Source organism: Crocodylus porosus, unplaced genomic scaffold (genome assembly GCF_001723895.1).
Source record: "Crocodylus porosus isolate Cpor-Errol unplaced genomic scaffold, CroPor_comp1, whole genome shotgun sequence".
NCBI lineage: Eukaryota > Metazoa > Chordata > Crocodylia > Crocodylidae > Crocodylus > Crocodylus porosus.
Window position 1 is genome coordinate 2,410,242 of NW_017728937.1, and position 22,085 is coordinate 2,432,326.

General features: G+C 45.7%; 1 protein-coding gene across 1 annotated transcript in view; it reads left to right on the forward strand.

Moving 5' to 3' along the window:
- The window catches only part of LOC109318183 (SITS-binding protein-like), an 87,140-nt gene that overhangs the window by 34,344 nt on the left and 30,711 nt on the right, over window positions 1-22,085 (forward strand). Inside the window, exons 5-7 of the mRNA XM_019547252.1 lie at window positions 686-886; window positions 3,133-3,401; window positions 9,794-9,930. Of these exons, the coding sequence (XP_019402797.1) occupies window positions 686-886; window positions 3,133-3,401; window positions 9,794-9,930 (607 nt within the window). The remainder of the gene's footprint in view (window positions 1-685; window positions 887-3,132; window positions 3,402-9,793; window positions 9,931-22,085) is intronic.

Here is a 22,085-nt window from a genome sequence, read left to right on the forward strand (position 1 = left end):
TTATAAAATAAAAGCACCAAGTTCTCAGAAATCCCTGTTGCTAGCATTGCAAGCAGGGAATCTGCTGAAGATCAGGGCTTCCAACCGTCATGGTCTGACGCAGAGGTGCTGGAGAACACCAGCAGCTCAGAAACTGACCCCAAGGCAGAAAGCAGGGGAGCTAAAAAACTGCTGCCTTTTCTGCATTTTCTCTGGCCCTCCCCCAGAGCACTGGGATGGGAAGGGACCTCAGAGAATGCTGACAGGTCACTGGCCAGCCACACGTCAGTCATGAAAGCACTCTTTCCCCCTCTCCCCCTCCCTCCCCTCACTTTCCTTTCCCCGCCCCCCCAGAGGGAATCTATTATAGGCAAGTCGAATATTCGACCCGCGCTGTTAATATTCGACTTCCGGTATTCGATTCGACAGCTATTCGACCAGCTGCTATTCGACTCGACTTTCACTTTTCAAGGTCGAATATGTCAAATATTTGTTGAATCAAATATTAAGTCGAAGCTTTGCACAGCCCTAGTGTTCAGATGCCCCAAAGCAAACGGTGACCTAAGGCAATCATGCCTCCTAACGCCCCGTATATCTACACCCCGGTCCTGCTTGACAAGCTTTGCATTCTTATCTCTACATCTACTTTCTTGATGACTTGTGCTATTATTGGCTAATAACAAGCTGTATTCTTCCCTCCCTCCAGGACCACACACACTTGCCTGGGACCAGCAGGAAGATGCACAGTCCAAGACACTCCAGAGACCTCTCACTAATTAAACCTCTGAAACTTTCCATAACTCTGTCCCCTTACATAAGCATCAGCTCGCAGCTGTTCCTGATGTCTCTGCAAGAGGGGAAAGAAAACTACTGGTTGAGTCTCCACTCAGAATTTGACAGCTACTCGGTAAAAGCCTTTATAATTTATTTATTGAGTCACCTAAACCAAGAGGTTCTGAATTGGGAAGCAGCCAATGGAAGTGAAATACACTTGGATTGCTAAACCTTCTTTCAGCAGTGATAGTTTCTCAGTGTGGTACATCAGGTAGAATGCAAGTATTGCTTTTCTAGCCACAGAGCTGTAAAAATACATTTAAAGTTTACAAATAGAAAATAGAGCCACATCCTGGGTGCTTACTAGAACGGGGCACTGCAGAAAATAAACAAATAAAAAATAAAAACCAATACACCAAAACCATAGATTAATTGCCAACTAGTTACTAAATAATTACACAGCTACTCATGAAAATGAGCAGAACTATCTGCTTATAAAAATTAAATGATGGTGGCTCAGTTTCACATTGATGACCTTATCACAGTAAGATATACAACTACAGAGAGCAAGCTTATCATTGGTTATGTTTTCAAGTTGCATTATAACAGGATAGAAATGTTTTGATTGGTTGGGCTGAAACTGTCCCACCTGGATTTTTTCTTATATCTCTCAATGAAAGTTTAAGTAGTTTTTTTCCTAATGTAGATCTGAAAGGGGAAAAAACCCCATAAATGGGGTGTATAAACTAGGCCTCATAAGAAACATCACAACAAACAGCTGATGGCCATAACTTTTGATCTAGGTGCGATGATGAAACCAGTACCTGTGAGGCCAACCCCAATTGGACTATCAAAGCTAAAAGTTTGGACCTCTAATACTTAGCTCCAGGACTAATGTCCTTCGCTAGCGTCTGTAGAAGAGTTACTTGTCTCTTATGGGAACTAACCAGCAGAAACAAAAAAGACCTGCATTTTTCTACATAAATACAGATATAGCATAGCAGGTGTGGGTAATCCCCTTAAAACCAAAAAAGGAGGCAAGGAAGGCAGCTTCAGGTTTCCAAAGGGGTGTTATTAATCAAAATAAAACTGGTTTTGGAAAAATAAGTGTGATGAATCCTTAGAAAGTTTCTTAGTATTATTCACTGGCTCTCATTTCATTATATTTACATCTGATCACATCCGTAGAGTGGGGGACTTTCAGACGTAATGCCTGGCACCTGGAGAGTCAGGTAGGTGCTTAAGGTTTGATTCAAAACTTGGTGAACTCAGTGGAAAAGGCTCGCTTTGATCTCAGTGAGATTTGGATCAGGCCCCTAACTCCCAGTAAAAATGGATAACTCACTGTTGTTGCTTGTGTTGGAAAGTCCTGCTCTCCAGGAGGCACAAAAAGAATACCTGGGCCTGCATAGTCCAGTCTGTCCAGAACTGCATCCAGAACAATGTCCTGAGGCAGCACTGTCCAACTGGTTGCTCACAGGTTCATGCAGCCTGTGGGTTCCTGCCCAGCTGCCGCTCTCCCCATTGCTCCTGCTGCAGTATCAGCTGGGGTTCCCAGGCTCCCCCTCCCTCCTCCAGCTCCCACTTCCTGCCCCTGCTCATGGGTGCAGGGGTGGAGGTAGGTGGTAGAGCACCGCAGGAGAGGGTGGGCTGCCTATGCTGTATGCATGGCAGGGGCTTCAAGGTGCTCATGCTCTTTACATAGCAAGAGAAGGAGCCAGGCTGCATACGCAGTGCAGGGGGGGCTGCCTGTGTGGTGTGCTCAGTTGTGGAGGGAGAAGAATATGGATATGTGGCAGGGAGAAGCTGGGCTGCCCATGCTGTGTGTGGCAGGCCTGGGCAGGAGGGTTAACCTGCATGGTTATGTTGCCCCAGGTTGCCCAAATGTTGGACAGCCATGCCCTGAGCCACTGGCTTTTGGAGAAAATATTAAAGTCAGTAGCATAGCTTTTGGGAGGGGGAAGTGACCATGGCACCAGCCACAGGCACTGATTCAGAGGGGGCACCAAACCAGCAGCCTCCATGGACTGTGCCCTGCTGCTGCAGCTTCTATGCCAAGAGGTAAGTGCTCACTCCTCCCTCTACCTTCCCCCCTGCCCGCGCTGTCCAGGGCACTGAAATGTGCATTAACCCTCTGATTAAAGCTTAATGCAATTTGAATAAATAACAATGAATATTTACCAGGTGAAGCATTATATGACATAAAGGGCAAGGATTTCTTACTGACTTTCCTCATTGACCAGTTTATGTCCTACTGCGTGAGAATCAAGAGCCATCTCAGTTGCCTTCCAACCACAGTAATGCAGCCACAGATGCCCTTGTGCCAGTAATTGCCTGACAGTTTTACCCTGGCCTCATGAAGTTCTTGTTATATTGCAGGCACCTCTGCTAACTACGTGGAAAGGGCAGTTTTCTGTCCGGTTAAATGTCACCAGCAATGCTGCAGTGAGCTGGTATCTGGAGAGGGTGAGCCTTTTGCAGCAGAAACTGGGAGCGACATATGTGACCTTTGAAGGTGGGGAAGGGAACATGTTTCTGGAGCAAGCAATCCATCCTCCCAGAGGACTAGAAGGAGATAAATATGTCTGCATTTTAGCACTAATGGCATCTACACTGGGGAACTCAACAATCATTAGTGCTGGCACAAGGTAAGTCTTGGGAAGTACTCAAAATGCAAAATAAGCTAACAGAGCAGCTTACTGCTCCTATTTCACTGCAGGCAGGGTGGCTGGAACAGGGGGCAAGAGTTCTGATGTCAGGAGTTAAAATGGACAGAGACAAGAGGGGCTGTTCTCACTGCAGCAACCAAAGGGGGGAACACTTCTTTAGTGGCTGCATGGGATTCTGGGTGAATAACATGGAGAGAGAAATTCAGTCCCAGAGTACCATTCACAGCAAAAAATCTAACTCTATTGGCTTTGTTGGGTTATTTATCTCCCGCTGAAAAGAAAGAGCTGATGACAGCTGTCATCTCTGTCACACAGGGGAACAAAAGCACTTTGGGAAGGATCCTACTCTGCAAATTACAGGCATAAATGTGCTCCTGCTCAAGGCAGCAAAAGAATGTTAATGGTAACATGCAATCGTCTTAGTCTTGGGAGTAAGTCACAAAAAGCAGCAAATAGTATGACGACCCACCCACCTTCTGTGTTAACTCTTTTTCAGGGACTTCAGCATGATGAGATAGGATTGCACTTAAGTCAGGGCAGTTGGATCTGGCCACTAGCAACTGGTTGTTCCTTCCAGACTGTAGTCACATTATTATTATGGGAAGTACTAATACAGCCAATCTGAAAACATCCCCTCCAAGACTTCTTACTACCCATGCTGCCAGGATGTCCTGCCCAATAGGAAGGGGTTTATTTAATAGGTGTTGCTTGTTATCTTTTCAACTAATTAGCTAGCTAAGCAGAGTATAACCTGCTGGACTCCTCTTGTCTTGGCTTATGGAACTTAACTTTGGAATCTAATGGAGTAATGCCAGCCAGAGATTTGACTCCTGCTGATTTCAGTTCCTTTCCATAAATGTGCTTTTATTTTATTTTTTTCATTTTATTCAAGCTTTCTGGTCTCAAACTCTGAAAATGTTTTTTTCACAAGGAAAAAATAATTGGTATTTCAGTCAGTAAATTTCAACAAGCTCTGTTCTCAATACACAGGTTGCATCGCTATGAGTGGGAATATGCAGTTTGCAGCACCTCTGAGCTTTTTGAAGTGCTGCAAAATGGACGAGGTACAAGTTAATCTGTTCATTGTGCTGCATAATTGCAGTGTAGCAGCAAAACTAGATACTGGGAAATCCCAGTATCTAAAAATTAAATAATGTGTCATGGCGCAAATGGCAGCAGTGTGTGCCTCCCAAAACCGGAGCCTGGCTGGCCTGTAATGGTTTATGAAGGACTTCTGGGAGCAGAAGAAGACTAGCTACAAATGGATTGGCAAATATGGGCAAGGTTATGGGAACAGCTTGCTAGCCTCCTGTTTTTACTGTTTCACTGTTAGCCAATGCTTATGAATGGTCAAGGAGACCACATACCTTCTGCCCACCTGTAACCCTATAGCAGATTTAGAGAAATCTGTTTAAATATATATTTAAAAGGGAAACTTGAAGCCCATTTTGAAGTTACCTTTTCTTGAAATTTTCTCTCTCATCAGAAGCTTGGATATATTTTTCCCCTCCTCTCAAGGGAGTCCCTTTATTCAAGGGAGTTTTGCTTAAGAAAAGTCTGAAGGTTTTTGACATAATTGTATGCCCTGAAAAGCACCACCTGGGTGATCTTATGGTCCTACATATGTGTTGCAGTGACTATGGCACCAGAAACCTCGTGTCTGCTATGTGTGTTTTGAGGGCCCAGTTTGATACCTGCTGAAATGAATGGAACAAATGGTCATGAGATCAGGCCTTGGGTTTGGCACACAAGGACAGAAACTTTGCTAAGTACTGGAAAGATAAGTATCATGGTATTTCTGAGGAAGTGACTATGCTAATGACCATTCAGAGAATGACCAGGTTTAATGCAGGAGCTGGGACAAGCTGAATCTAATGCAAGTGCTTGTACAGCTTATAAAAGCACCGTGCCTTCTCTCTAAACAGCCGGATTCCGGCATGGTTACAAAACATGATGTGATATCAAGAGTTATATCAAAGCCAAAAAAGAGGAGTTACTTCCTCAGAGCCCACCAGATTTGCAGGATCAAGATCAAGGGATCCCCTACAGGGAAACAAAATCCATTTAAACAATTACTTGATATTTTTATCTTCATGATGGAAATTTTGGAGAAAGCACCTAAGAAGCTAACAGTGGTGTTTCTTCACCTGTAAGGGTCAACACTTTTACAAGCGTCTAATGATTCTATGTGAGAAGCTGATCTTGGAGACATTAAGGAGGATTTATAGAGATGTAGAGTACAGTCACAGTTATTTGAATCCAGGCAACTGTTATTTTTGAGGAACATTCTTTTTTTAATTCATAGGATCATAGGAAAGTAGGGCTGGAAGGCACCTCACAAGGTCATCTAGTCCAGCCCCATGCTCAAGTCAGGGTCAGTCCTGACTAAAGCATCCCACCAAGTGTCTAGCCAACCTGCTCTTGAAAATTTCCAAGGGGAGAAAGTCCACAACCTTTCTAGGGAAATCTAAAGACGTTTTGGAATTGCTATCTTTGGAAATGCCTGACCACCCTGTTAGACAGAAAGTTCCTCCTAATCTCCAATCTAACTTTCCCCTGCTGCAGCTTGAGCACATTGCTCCTAGTCCAGTCCTCTATGGCCACAGAGAAATTCCCATCTCCATTTTCCCTAAATACCCTTCATGTATTTGAGGCTGTTATCAAATCCCCCTTTACCTTTTTCTTCTACAGAATAAAGGATCCTTACACACTAAGTCATACTTCTCAGGTCCCTAATAATTTTGTAGTTCTGTGCTGGACACAGTATTCCAAGTGACACTGCATCAGTGCTGAATAAAGTGGAAGAATCCTCCCTTGATTTGCAAGTGACACTCCTGTTAAGACAACCTGGCAAGATGAGACGAGCAGGTTATCAGCTCATATTCAGTTTATGGTCTGCTGTAATCCCCAGGTCCTTCTCTGCAGTACTGCAGCCTAGCTAATTATCCCCACATTTGTATTTGTGCATGCAATTATTTCAACCAAGTGCTGGACTTTGCACTTCTCCTTGTTGAATCTCATCCGATTGAATGTGGACCATTTTTCCAGTTTGTCCAGGTCATTCTGGATCCTAGCCTTGTTTTCCAGATTGTCTACAACTCCGTTCAATATTGTCACCTGTGAATTTGTTAAATGTGTACTTGGTTCCAGCATCCAAATCATTAACAAAGATGTTGAACAATACCAGACCCAGGAGGGATCCCTGAGTGACCTCATTTTATATCTCCTTCCAACTAAACGTTGAACCGTTGATGACTACTCATTGAGCACGATGATGCAACACCAGTTATGCATCTACCCTATAGTCCTTTGATCTAGTCTGTATTTCCTCAGCTTGATAATGAGAATGTCATGGGAGATAGTTTTTTGCATCCACTTGTCTTGCCCCATCCACAGACCTTGATACCTTATCACAGAAGAAAATGAGATTGGACCAATTCACTGACATAGAAGTGACTGACTTACTTAAATCTAAAAGTTCCAGCTAGACTTCAGAGGGCTATGACACTGTTTCTATCAAAGAGATTTATATATGTGCTGCAAAATAACCACATGAGAAAAATCTTGTCAGTGATATAACCCAAGCTATAGTGTTTTGGTAAACAACTCATAAAATACAGGTTCTTTTTTTAGTTATATAACTGAGAGCAAGCAATTAGTGCTTGTATCTTAAAGTCAGTAAAAGAAAACATGAAATGAAGGAAATCTGAAAATCTCTCTGTCTATTAGATAAGAACAATTGCTAAGGAATAGCCTGGCATTTGGTCACATAAAAAACCAATTATGTATGTTTAAGATGAATTGAAAAGTTAAGGCCAGGAATATCCATGCCATACTGATGCTATGATTCAGACCCCTTTTGGCCATGTCTAAAATTTCCTGTTTGAAACTAACAAATGCAACTGAGCATTAATGATCTACCTGTAGCCCTTTAGATCATTGATTCTCAGCCAGGGTGCCATGACATGCTGGTATACCTTGAGATCCTTTTAAGGGTGTCGTGGGGTACCAGGAAATGTTACTAGCACCGTGAATTGAACAAACATGATTTACAAGATAAACCTGGGCATCTTTACATGTGCTCCAGGGTGTGGGGGGTGCATTTAAATTAGAGCGGCCCTCGGGAGCTGCTCTAATTAAAACGCCCACAGTGTCTTATGTATTCAGTGTCCCTGCACTTCAAAATGGCAGCAGGAGTGAATTAACTAAGGCTCGTTTGACAAGCTTTAGTTAAAGTGTCCCCACAGCCATTTTGTAATGCAGAGACGCTGAATGCACGTGAGTGCTCCAGCAGACTCAATTAATCAAGTCTGCTCTGATGCCTTCTAATTAGAATGAATCAGAGCAGGTGTCGGAAATGTGTATCGGTGCCCAGAGGTTTCAAATAGGAGTCCAAAGCATCAAAAATGTTCTGAGCCGTTGTGGTCTTTCTGAGTTCTTTGTAACAGAAGGATTGCTCTATTATTTTTCTGTAGTAAAAAAACCCAAAACAACAACAAAAAACAAGTGAAAACTAAGACCTGGCCTTTTCCAAGGGGTGTGTTGAATCTTTTGAGGGGTGCCTCAAATCTAAAAAGATTGAAAAACACTGATGAGATACTGGAGAGCAATGCAGTGTTTATTCCATGAAATAGCTACTGTTGTAGGCAAAGAAAAGGTGCATACAATTAAACTAAGGCTTCTGTCTTATTCAGGACAGAAATTATTGGCATAAAGGCAAGTAACTATCCCAACTTGCTTTAAAAAAATGTTGTATACCTCATTTGGAACAGTAAATATAAAGTCACTGTGTGTGTATAGGCTATAGATATACTCACCCGTTAAGTTAGTTCAAACTTTCCTGATTATGCCAAAGAATTGAAGAAGGTCCATAATGGGGAAAGTCTCAAATGGATACAGAGTATGATGTGTTTGAAACGAGAATTTAAGGAGACAAGTCCGTTTACTCCAGGAGTCTGGTGGTCTGAGAAAAAAAAAATTCACTTGAGGGTTTTGACAAGCCATGGATTACCCTGGAATACATGGAGAACAACATACAGGCTGGTCTAATGCCAGGCATGTCAATGAAAAGCCAAACAAATGAAGAATGTTCACAATCCATGTGATTCTTTGACATATCAAATAGTAATTGCACAGATCTGCAAGGGATTAACAAGTTGCCAGATAAAACTGTCCAGAATGGTATCCAGGCAACCAGTTCATCTGGAAAAGAGGATCTCAGATGACAAGAAACTTTGTTTCTAGAATAAAGACTGTGGGTAATCCAAGGTAACAAAGAGATTGTCCAAGACCTATTTGAAGTATTTGAGGATAAGTCTATTCTGCAGTAGTTGCTGTGATGGCCGTACAGCACAGATATCACCCAAACTAGTTTTAAACCAATAACCGGAGAAAGAAAAAGCTCAGTGTCAGCCAACTGCCCAGGATTTGTTCAGCTTTTAAGGCAGACTTAGCAGCTCATGCTGACTTCCATGCTGCTGTGGCTAGACTGTAGGTGAGCTGACTAGTTTAAACCTAACTTAAGATATGTCTATGCTGTGCTACCATCACTTCACTGCAGTTGTGCCATTAAAGTGGGGCACAACTGCAGTGACCCTAGAGAAAGAGAAACATAAGCTGACCCTAGAGAAAGAGAAGAAAATTCAGCTCTTCAAGGACTGGGTGGGAGAGCAAAAATATTGAAGAACATAGTCATAAGGCCCGAACTCAGCAAACCCATGCAGCACTTGGGAGAAACTGCCACAAACTCCTGGAGTGAATCAAGTTAGGAGTTGTCCAGAGACAAGCAGCCAGATCCATGCAGGACTGAAATAAACTCTATCTGGCTAACAAAGTGAGTGGGAAAACTTTCAAAACCCATAGACTACCTAGATATCTTCTTATTTCAGAATGTGGTTCGCAGACCTCTGGGGTCTGCAGACTATGTTTAAGGGGTCTGCAAAAGACAACTATGATCAATCAAAAGTATGTGAATAGCCACACTTCCAAGTCAAAGGGGTCTGCACCTCCATTTGAAATTTCCAAAGGGGTCTGCACCTCCATTCAACATTTTTTAGGGGTCTGCAAGTGAAAAAATGTTGAAAATCACTGTCCTAGCCAGTTTAAATTACTAAAAAAGAGGCTGAGTCAGGGTTGGTATCTGACTTCTAGGGTGAGAATGACTGTGCTATTTATTAGACATCACCTCTGAGCAAGCCAGCTATGCAACCAGTGCCTCCAGAAGCATTAAGTAGATGAAGTCTTATCTCAGTACTAGCCCATTAACAAAAAGTGCCAGACCTTCTCTTTCTAACCAGCCTGGCTTCTAAACATTGATGAAAAGTTCCAAGTCTTTCTGGGGTTTGCTGCTCATCTGCCATTGTTCCTCCTAGATCTAATCACCTGCCGCTCTTCATTCAAATGTCCTCACTTCAGTCGGACTGGAGTTATGCCGGTCTGAAGAGCATTATTCCTTCTGTGCTTCACTACAGTCTCCTTGGCTACAACTTCTTCATTCCGGATGCAGTTGGTAATATCTTTATTTTTTATGATCTATTTGTATCTCAGACCATTCTGGATTAATTTTATGAAGGCAAAAGCAGTCCCTATTGTTAAAGCAAGAGGAATGTGTGTGATCTGTTAACTCCATCAGCAAGCTGCTGAAAACCGTACTATGCTATACTGGGGCACAGCCTCAGGCTTTTTGTTAGTACCATATTTTATTCTGTATCAAAGGTGTTTGGTTTACAGGAAACCCTTGCTATTCGCGGGTTCAGCATTCGTGGTTTCAAATATTCACGAATGCCAAACCTGTATTTTAAATGCACTTTATATATGTACAGGAGCTCCTCTGGAGCTCTGTGCTTGCTGCTGCTGGGCTCCCACTGCCGGGCTCCTGCCGACGCCACCAGAGCTGGACCCCCCCCCAGCCGCTGGGGACACTGTGTCCATGAACACAAACTGCGTTCATGAACGTGGTGCCTTATTCACAGATTTCACCATTCGCGGGGATCATGAGAACATATCCCCTGCGAATGGCGAGGGTCACCTGTACTGTTAACAGGAATTAACTAGAGAATTAAAAAAAACCCCAATAACCTTTAAAAAAAATTAGCCAGGAAATCCATATGTATCCAGTTCCTCTGGGGCTATATTTCAAAGAGCTCCTTCCCTCTGTGCTGAAGACATCCAAGGCATGCCTAGCTCATTGATAAGATGCCAGAACCTTCGGGGCTGCAAGTGATTTGTATGAACTGGAACAGGTTGTGCCAACCATCCCCAGGATGCACTGTGGTACTACTCTACTTATCACATGGTGTGGTTGAGTATCAGCAGTACCTCTTCCAGTTGTTGGGCTTGATCCTTGACTGCTATAAATAGTATAGCCCAAGGGTTAGGGACATTTTGCAATGGGGACTATTTTAATGGAGCTTAGCTCATAGCATGGGGTACTTCCAATCAAGCCTGCACTGCTGTCACTAGAGACAGAGCTGGAGCCATAATCACCACTCCCCACAGGTGCAGAAATGCTACTGAAGCCCCACCACCTCAGAAACACTACCAAAGCCCTCCAGCTTTGCAGGCTGGGTAAAATCACTCTGCAGGCTGGATCCAGCCCAAGGTCCACAGATTGCCAACCCCTGCATATCTTCACTGAAGTCAGTAAAATCTTATACCAGTGGATGGCCATGCATCTCTTATCAGGTATGGATCTGGGGTCAGCAAGGAAGCAAATAGAACAGCACCAACTACCATCTTTCCTCAGGCAGTAGCATATGCTTGCTTTGTGCTGCATTTCTTGATCTTCCTTGGGCTTTCCCTGCAATCCCACTGGTACTACCAGTAGCATAACTAGGGGTAGGTGACCAAGGTGTGAGCCCTGGGTGCTGAATAAGGGGGAGCACTCAAATGGAAGCAAGGCATGTTGCTGCTGCAGAGGGAGGTGTTGGTGCGGCCAGCAGCCAGAGGGTTAACCCTTTTACCTGCCCCCACAATCCCTTTTTGTTCTCCACTGAAGTAAAGGTTTCATATCATCACTTGAATTGGTGGTAGCTGCTATGTTGACCCCATAGCTGCTGGCCACATTGCAAGACACCTCCCTGCTAGCAGCAGCTCTTTCCTGCTGACCTAAGGTATACACCTCTGAGTACTAGGGTCTCTTTGGCCAGGAACGCAAAGAACAAGATTTGCTTGGCCCTGTCCAGAGCCATCTTGCAGAGCCATGCCTACAATGGAAGAGCCAGCAATGCTGAGTGATCTTTCGTGCTATCCAAAGAGAGCCCTGTTCAGCCCACTGGGGTAAATGGAAGTGGCTGATGCTTCAAGATCTCTGAGGGCAGTCCAAACTACCCTTCTTAAAGAAACTAGGTGGGACTGTTGGCTCAGGCCCTCGAAGGGGGAGCCAGGGTTATTCTGAAGGTGCAACCTTAAAAACGTCCTGATGGGAAGCACTTGAGAAAAGGTGACTGATCTGACCTTATAAAGACAGTCTGTTGTTTCTCTCATCAACAAAGGGGACAGAGAGCCTGAAGGATAGAAGGCCGTAAATGGAGTTAGAGCCAATTTTAACCATATTATCCTGTATTGTTTTTTTTCCTTCATCTAATCTTGAGTTGGGAGTTTGATGTGAAGGTGTAGCCCATTGCCATTGCACATTTCTGAGCTTTCCCCTCACTTTTTCTGTGGGCATGAGGCATCCAAGGACTAATAGGAGCCATGACCACAAGAAAAGCAGTCACTAGCAGGGGAATGGAGGATGCCAGTAGAGTCCCTTGTGTGTGAGGGCATTCGTGCTCTTTGACATTTCCGGCTTCTAATGCTGCACTTGGCTAAACCTCCTCCTGACAGTGCCAGCTCTGAGCAGCATTCAGCTCTAATTTAATATTGTTTTATGGCTCACTTTTTCTCATTTAAAACTGCTTTAGAAGAGCCAAACCCAAGAGTCTATGGCTGGCTTTTCCAAACACACCCTTAAAAGGAGCTCATTCTGACACTGATGAGAGGGCCCTGAGAAACTCTTTCAGATGCTATATGCGCCTGCTTGATGATTACATGCTCTCACGGTGTGATGTTTTTTCCATACAAAACTCCTGCCTCTCTCAGAGTACAGGGCAGACAGGGTTAGCTGAAGGAGCAGCAGCTAGTTAATATTTTGTTTTGTCCTCCTTGTTCCATATGTGGCCCTTGGCATTCACTGCATGCAACTCAAGCCTGACTTGGAAGACAGAACGATTGATTTCCTTATGGGTTTTTTTTCCCTATGGCTTCCTTGCAAACAGTAACTTAGTTTCATAACACTCCTATGAGGTGAGGGGCTAAATTCGGCCATGTTTTACAGAAGTAATAGATAGAGGGTGCATCTATGTGTGCATTAGTGAGGCTTGTCTAATGTGAATTAAATTTAGTACCTCTGACATGAGGGACTAAATTAATGCACATTAGGCTGCGCTAATGCGCAGTAGCACATGTGCACATATTTTAGTAACAAGGCACAGTCGACAATCTTACTGCACATTAGCATAATGTCACAGTTTTTACATGATGCTTTAATGCGCAGTAAATAGTCTACTGTGCATTAAAATGCACATGTAGACATGCCCAAAGAGATTAAGGTCAGAAGGGTTCATTAATTTTTTATGCCCATTTGAAAAACATTAGGGCCAGATGTTTAAGGTAGCTTGATGCCTAAAGATGCTGATGGTCCATCAGTACGTTTCAGGATCCTCCTATGCACCTATTTATATCTTTAGGCACTGGAATACCTTTAAAAATCTGGCTCAGATTTTTTTCTAAGAACAGCACAATGCATGCTTCTGACACCAAATCTACCCCTGTTCCTTACTGCCCCAGCCCAATTTCCACTCACTGCACGGGGAATTAAAATACATTCTTACAACTAATTTGTTTGCATGTGCAGACCACCATGTTTTCCTTTCCTTTTGTTACCCTAAATGACTGTGCTATTTTTATGGAAACACACGGAAGATATTCAGCTTGTGGCAGGCTCCCAGTACAAAAAACTTCAGCCTAAACAGTTTGAGGCTGGCAGAGTTAAGAGTTGAGAGAAACTGAAAAAAGGTCATAACATGGGAAGTGTTGGGCAGCCTTCATTTTGGATGCTGTTTTCAACAACGTTTTTCTAATTAAACTATGGCTTTGCTGTTTATCAGTTCCTTTCTCCTGCTTTAAAAATAGCTCCTAGTGAGAGATGGCCTTAGCCAGTGTGAGAATCTTTAAGTCATTCGCCAATTGGAGGCACTCCCCTGTTTAGGCAATTAGGGCCAGCCTGTCAGGCTGCAGCCATGAATGGAGGGCCTTGGCCTGCCCAGATCAGCCTCCCACCCTGGTCTGCCACCTCTCCAGCTGACCATTGAGTCTGAGCAAAACTGACCAGAAAGCTCCATCCTGGTCTGGCCACCCACCGACTCCCTGCCATGGGAGGAGTCAGTGAGGGTCAGCTGACCCTTCACTCCCTCCCAGATAAATCCCTGGCCCTGAGAGGGGGAGCAAAAGGCTTAACTTTTACCAAGACCATCTTGTTGCTCCTTATAACTTGTGCCTGCCTGCTCTCTTCTTTATCTCCTGGCTACCTGACTTCGCTTGTCCTCTAACTCTGTGCTCCATCTGATCCTTGGGCCTGCTAACTTGGCTTATTCCTTGACCCTGTTCTCTGCTTAGTCTCTTGGTTACTTAACCCAGCTGGCCCTCTGAATCAGTCTGACCCTCCATCTTCCCAACTTAATTTCTTCCTGGACCGAGTGCTTGGACTGACCTCCTGGCTTCCTGACCTGGCCCCAGATTCTGTTTAGTTCTCCTGACCCTGGTTGGCCTCTTGAAGCCTGAATGACTCCCAGACCTAGCCACTAGGCCTGTACGAAGTGGCAAGTATTCGCTTCAGATATGGCCAATTTGGGGGACAGTGATTCGATTTGTAGATTTGAATCACTGTCTCAATTTGATTCAACTGATTGGGGTTGGGACAAGGTGCCCAGCTGGGGTGGGAGGGTGCTTCATTCGGGAAGGGGGGCTGCAGGATGCGGGTGAGACAGCACTGGGAGTGGGGGCTCTGTCCTGTGCTTTGCCCGCCAGTGGTGGGGGGGCGGGAGGGATGCTTGCGCGGCTTGCTTCAGACAAAAGCAGGCAAGCTGCAGTAGGACAGAGCCCCTACTCCTAGTGCTGCTGCACCCCCCTATGCCTGCTGTGCAAGTGGCGGCAGGGCAGAGCCCCCGCTCCCAGTGCTGATGTTTGCGCAACAGCGCTGGGAGCAGTGGTTATGCCCTATTGCCACTTGCCCCCTTCTGCCCGGAGAGAGCTGTGTCTGCATCAGCACCAGCATCGGCAAGCCACACCTGCATCAGTACATCCTGCACTCCCCTGCACCAGCTGGCAAGTGGTGGCAGTGCAGAGTCCCCATTCCCAATGCTGATGCAGGTGTGGCTCACTCTGGGCAAGCTGCCCAGCTGGGGAAGGGGGCTCGTTACTCAGGGAGGGGGGCAGGAGGGGCATGGGATGCAGGCGTGGCAGTGCTGGGAGCAGGTCTGCCCTACTAACACTTGCCCAGCCAGGGCGGAGGGGTGGGGGGGCAGGATGCTGGCGTGGCTCATTCCAGGTGGAAGGGGGCAAGCAGCAGCAGGGCAGAGCCCCCGCTACCAGTGCTGCCGTGCCTACATCAATGCTGGGAGCCAGGGCTCTGCCCTGCCACTGCTTGCCCAGCCAGCACAGGAGGGCACAGGATACAGGTGCAGCCACACTGGGAGCAGGGGCTCTGCCCTGCTGCTGCTTGCCCCCTTCTGCCCAGAACGAGCTGTGTCCACATCCCACCTGCCCCCACCCTGGGTGGACAAGTGGCAGCAGGGGAGAGCCCCCGCTCTGAGCACTCCTGTGCCCGCCTCCCATGAGCCCCCCTGCGCCAACAAACTTACCAGCTGGAGGCAGCTGAATCACCGAATCATCTGAATCTTTTCCAAAACTTTTCTAAATTGATTCGGATGCTTCAAATTGATTTGGAGCTTTTAATTGGTCTTCCAATTTGATTTGGATTCAGAGATTTGGTCCCTGAATCAGACCGTATCTCCTCCAAATCGAATAGGCTGCTGAAGCTTCACACAGCCCTGCTACCCACCCACAGCCCAGTGTGACATAATCCTTGCAGCATGGCTTTCTACTCAGTAACCTCTAGAGTAAACTATATCCCCACATGGAACAAGCAAATTAGGCTACTATACTGGCAAACAGTAGCCTAAATCCTAGATTTACCAATGGTAGATGTTATCACCAGGTATACCAGAGCACCAGGTGTTAACAAAAAGAGCCAAACCAGACATTCAGAAAGTGAGTGCCTAAAATTAGGCTCTTAAACACACATTTAGCAGCCTGAATAAGTTAACCAGTTTTAAAAGGGTGGAATACCTAGCAAGCCCTGCAGCGATCAACAGGAGATGGTGGGCAGTTGGCTGCACTGAAAGCTGAATATTTATGAGCTTGCTTCTGTTTTGGAACATTGTTGCCAGTAATACAGCATAAAGCTTTTCCATCTTCCTGGAGCTTTTATGGGAAATCTAGCTATTGCCATGGTAAAATAGTAGGTGGAGAACATTTAAAAAAAAAACAAAAAAACACCCTCCAAAGGAACTTAGCTGTGCTGTCCTTTGGCATGTATGGGATCATATATGGTATTGTTAAGTCATGCTGACATGTAACTCCTTCGTATGTGTTCCAGAGGAATTAGACCAGAACGCTCTTTCACAGTAGGAATTGCTTCTGCTTGTGTGTTTGTGCTGCACCTTGCACAGGGGCCCCAATCCTGATGGAAGGTCAGACCCAGACACAGGCAGCTGTCTAGAGCCCAAACAGAAAGGACGCTCAAAAATGAAAGAAAAAAAATTACAACTGCAAAACAAAGTTTTAATATTGTGCATATACATATACCTAATCCTGCATTTTTATTTCCACAAATTTAGTTTATATGTCTAAATGGTAATTTTTTTCTGTTGTTTGATTATTATTATCACTATCTCTGGTGAAGGGGGACCTGATACTAAAAGTCTGCCCAGGACCACCAGGAGTCTAGGTATGGCACTGTGGAGGGTCACTGGGTACCTCCACTATAGCAGCAATACAGCCAAAGAATGAAGGTGAGGAACTGGCAGCATGGTCTGTATCAAGCTTTTCCTGCCAGACAGAGGCAATGGCAGTAGATCTGTGGGCTCCCATTCATACAGTGGACTGTCTGTCAAAAACATGTAAACCTGTACCAGAACAATAATACTTTGTTTCTGAAAGCCTCTGACTCCTAGTCAGGGGACCAGCTTTCTAATGCCTATAGTAGGGGGGGGTTTAATCAAACCTAGATCATTATCTTTCTTTACCCCCAAGGCAACTGTCTAGTGTTTCAGAGGGAAATCAGAGTCTGTTTCCATTTATACCATATGTTTCTTATAAATTAGTCAGTGATACCCTGCCCCTCCGCCACTTTCTGCACAGACGGAGCAGACCCAGATTATTACTGCTAAGCTATTTAAGGAGTGATATGTAAAGGAAGGCAGAACAAGGTCAAATCTTCTAGCCCTCTGGTCTCAGTCTCTTCTCTTTGAGTACAAGCTGTCACCATGGGGCTGTCATTTGTGTGGTACTACAGTGCCATGTCTGGGAACAAGCCTTCTCTCTGTGTTTGTCAATATCTTTCCTACTGTTTTTGGTTTGAAAGTATTCAGTGGCAGGTGGGCAGAGAGCCTCAGAATATCATTTCTGAAGTATATTGTCATAAATCTGGCCACAAATGATGTTCCCCCAGCTATCCATCCAATCTGCTCCAGAAGCATTGCCTCCTACTGCTGGAGATAAAGTAAAGTTCCTTGAATGCTGATAGAGCTATGTGAGTCTCCCTTGCTCATCTCTAATAATAATTTTATCTGGAGCCAAACTGGTAACATAGAAATGAAAATATTCATATCCCAAAGACATCTGGTTTCCCAGTTTGTATTTGGATACCTCATTGTACACATGTTGCATGTTGCTCACTCTTAGTAGAATACACGCATGGGGCACATCTACACATGCAGGCACATGTGCTCGCAGCAGCTCAAATAGAAGCGGTGCAAATTTGAATCGGGCTTTTTGCCTCAGCGCACATGCTCAGACATGCACTTTGTTGTGGAGCAAATTGTGCCACTTGGGGCAAAATAACCCTGCCTGGCTCCTCCTGGATCTGCAGCCAGGGGGAGCTAGAGCCCGAGGCCAGCACCTGTTCTGTCACCAGCAGTAAAAAAGCTGCCTGTCCTGGCCTCATTCACACAAAAAGCTGCCCTGGCAAGCAGCTCAGAGCTACTCGCTCTCAGGAGCTTCTGGGGCCCAGCCAATTGGTACCTAGTGACACTACCCCTTGTGCCAGTGGAACTGCTGCAGCAGCATCCCAAATCCATTTTTAAAAATACTCCAAAATCCGTGTTCTTCCACAATTAAAACAAAAGACCACTCTACACGCGCACACACATACATATATATCTAGAGAGACAGACAAACAGAGACGGCGATCAGTTGGGCAATGCTTTATTGGTATATTTACAATGTTAAAGCAATATGGAAGCCTACCAGTGTCTCTATTGTCATGATAAAATATAATCTAAATACCTATATTTGTTGATGTGTGCTTTTTGTTTTCTTTGCACATGATGGGTGTGTGATGGGGGGATGTGGTGTTTGCAGGAAGAGGGTGAGAAGGGGTGTGGAGAAAGGCAGGTGGATGTGTGTGGAGGGATGTGGGTTGGTGTGGGGCAATTGCTGGGGAGGCTGCTCAGGAGGGGTGGGTCCCCTGCCCCCCACAGGGTGCAGCCCTCCCTCCCCACAGCAAATACATGGGGGTCAGCTCCCCCCTGGAGGGCCACAATCCATATCTTCTACACGGCCCCAGCCCCTCAGCCCAGAGTCCCAGGCACCCTGGAGGGCCACAGTCTCCCTGCCCAGAGTCCCAGCTTCACTCTGGAGGGCCTAGCCCCACCACCCAGGGCCCATAACTTACCTTTCACAGCAGCAATGGGAGTGGGGCACTCTGAGCCTACTATTGCTGGCTATCAGCTCTCAGGGACCATGTGCCGGGCCCAGCTGGATCCTGCTGGCCCTGGGGCCCCTCTGCTGCCCAACCAGGCTAGTCCCATGGTGGCAGGACCCAGTGCAGCACAGCGTGCCGGGACTGCATGCAGGGCCCATTTGGGTCCTGCCGGCCCCGGGGTTGCTCATGCTGTTGCTAGGGCCCAGCCAGGCAACACGAACAGCCCCAGGGCTGGCAGAACCCAGCTGGGCCCAGCACATGGTACCTGTGCACTGCACCGGGTCCTGCCACCATGGGACCAGCCTGGCTGGGCACCAGAGGGTCCCTAGGGCCGGCAGAACCCAGCTGGACCTGGCACGTGTTCCCTGCATGCTGCACCGGGCCCCACCTCTGCCCTGCTGTGCCTGCGGGGAGGTGGCACATGGTGGGAGCTGGACCAGCCCTGTGAGGCTCACTAGTCTTGCTTTGCACCAGAGCAGGTCACATGGCTCCAGGAGTCGCGGCTCCTGTGTGTGCCTCCTGGAGCTGTGAGACCTGCTGTGGTGCAAAACTGGATTAGCAAGCCACACCAGTCTGGGCCAGGTCCTCACTCCCTGCAGCCCTGGGGACATCCCCCCCACCAGTCCCCAAACCCCCCCACATCCCACTGCCACCCCTCACACCCACTCACCCCCATTCCCCTGCTTATCTTGGACAGTGCCAGGGGCCTGAGGCAGCAAGAGCACCAAGGAGACACTCTAGCCGAAACCAGAGCATCTCTTCTGGAGGACTGACTCCCTGCTGGCTCTGGGCACAGTCTGGGAGTATGCCTTGCTTCGCTCTTCTGTGGAGCTTTTTTTTTTTTGACCCCCTGCATCCAGGGGTTCTAATTTTCTCCCTGCGCTACATGTTTGCAGCGTGGGGAACATTTTTTCATTCCCTTATGTGCCTCTTGCCCCGTCTCAAAGGGGTTTGAGGTGGGGCAAGAAGCACATGCACGCTTGTCTGGGCGCGCCCATTGAGGCACATACCCTACAGATAAATTAATCCTTGCTTAAGTCATCATCAAAGATCCTAATTCAGGGGTGAAGTTCACTTCCTGAGAGCACTAGAATACATTACATTGAGAAAGGCACATCCAAATAGCTTCTGGGTTTCTGCAGCTATTGAACTCTTATCTTAGTGCCTTTTCCACTAAGGATTACCAATTTTTTGGTAAATATACCTATTTTAGAATATTTTTTCCATTCTTCTGTCTGATTTATTCAGTTACTCTTTAGCTTTGTTTTGTGATGTCAAAATTATTTACATGGTTGTTAATGGTAATGTCACAGTCACTGGATAGTGATTGAATGCAGCACAGAAGGCAACCAATAATTAATAAATACAGAAAAGGCCTGGAGAAATGTAGATGGGGCTATTTGGAGGTTATTTTTAAAACCCTTAAATACTTATCTTTAGAGGACTGTGCTTTGACTATATTTCTCTCTGATGATGACTTCTAGCCAAATGTGGCATTAGTAAGAAACCATTCAAATCTGAAGAGAGACAGAAAAATGAAAGCCTTTCATCAGATGATGATTTGGAACATTTGTCTGTTATTCTCATTACCATAGCCTCTGCACTAGGATACTCCAGCTAAAGTCACTGATACATCACTTAATCAGTTTGAATCCTTTATAACATAGACTGAACCAATATACATTATTTTGTCTGGGCTGGCAGATGGCCAGAAGCATTAACCCTTCCTGATATCATCTCAATGTTTTTTGTAGGTTTTCTTCCCTTCCTCTTCCCCCTTCCTACCCCCACGTCCACCCTTCCATGTCTGTGTTGTTTGATCAGAACCAATAAGAGCAACTGTCTTCACTTCTTTTAGAACAGCAGGGTCAGATCCATAGTTGGTGCTAAGTCAGCATTTCTCCACTGATTTCAACAAAGACTTGCTAATCTACATTCCAGCTGAGGACCTGGCTTGTAGTTGAACAGTGCCTGGTTCTATATTAATTTATTTTTCTCAAGTGCTGTTCATCAGAAACTTCTTAAGTTAAATATTTTCCAGGATATTTTTTCTTTACAAGTAGAGCTGGCTGTATAATGGGGATTTTTCCTGCAATAAGGTTTTTTTTCGTGTTTTGAGGGGGAGGGGAAGGGGGTTTGAAGGATAAAGAAAACCCCTTTTAAAATGTTTCCACTTTGAAATGGGGGGGAAATCACAGGGGAATGGAGTTTACCCCCATCTTCCTATACTTCCTTACTACTTTTCAGGAAATGGAAGGAAATATGTTTCACTTTGAAAAAAGTAAAATGTTTAAGAGTCTACTGTATTCCTTGGGTTGGGTTTGGATATATATATATATATATATATATAGGGATCTCTGTAATATTATTTAAAAAAGAGAAATGCTACAAGGTATTGTTCTATTGTATGGGAATGCCTGATTGCCAAAAAGGCGGCGTACACCCAGTGGAAGTGGGTTGCTATCTCCAAAGAGGAGTATACCTCCTCTGCTCGGGCCTGTAGGGGGGCTGTCAGGAAAACTAAGGCGGACATAAAGCTAGGACTTGCATCTAAAATCAAAGATAATAAAAAGTCCTTTTCCAAATATATAGAGAGTATGAAGAAAGCACTGGGAAATGTGGGGCCCCTGCAAGATATGCTGGGCAATCTGGTGGTTGCACCAGAGGAGAAAGCAGACCTCTTTAACCAATTCTTCACCTCCGTTTTCTTGTATAGGGACTGGGACTTCCCCACCATGATGCAAGACAGACTCGAGGGGAATGCTTCCAGACCTCAGGTTGGGGAGGACTGGGTTAGAGAGCTTCTGGAGGGGCTGGACGTGTTCAAATCAGCGGGTCCAGATGCACTCCACCCTAGGGTGTTGAGGGAGCTAGCAGGGGTTATTGCAGGGCCCTTGGCACGGCTTTATGTGCACTTGTGGTACTCGGGCCAGGTGCCAGATGATTGGAAGATAGCCAGCGTGGTCCCCATCTTTAAAAAAGGGAGGAGGGAGGACCCGGGCAACTATAGGCCCGTCAGTCTTACTTCAATCCTAGAGAAACTCTTTGAGAAGATCATCATGGAGCACATCTGCAGTAGGCCAGCCTCAGAGATGATGCTGAAGGGCAACCAGCATGGTTTCATTATGGGCAGGTCATATCAGGCCATCCTGATTGCCTTTTATGATCAGGTCACAAAAGCACTGGCTGCAGGTGTCGCCATGGATGTAGTCTTTTTCGACTCGAACAAGGGCTTTGACAAGGCCTTGAGCAAGGACATTGAGCAAGGTCTCCCACCCCATCCTCATTAAAAAACTAGGCGACTGTGACATTGATGCCTACACAGTCAGATGGATTGCAGATTGGCTGAAGAGTTGTGCTCAGAGGGTGGTGATGGACGGGTCATATTCGACCTGAGGAGAAGTGGGCAGCAGAATCCCCAGGGCTCGGTCCTTGGGCCTGTGCTGTTCAATTTCTTTATCAGCGATTTGGACGACAGGGTGAAAAGCACCCTGTTTAACTTCACTGATGATACCAAAATTTGGGGTGAGGTGAGCACACTAGTAGGGAGGGAAAGACTGCAGCAAGACCTGGATAGGTTGCAGGGGTAGGCTAACAAAAACAGGATGAATTTCAATACTGACAAGTGCAGGGTGCTG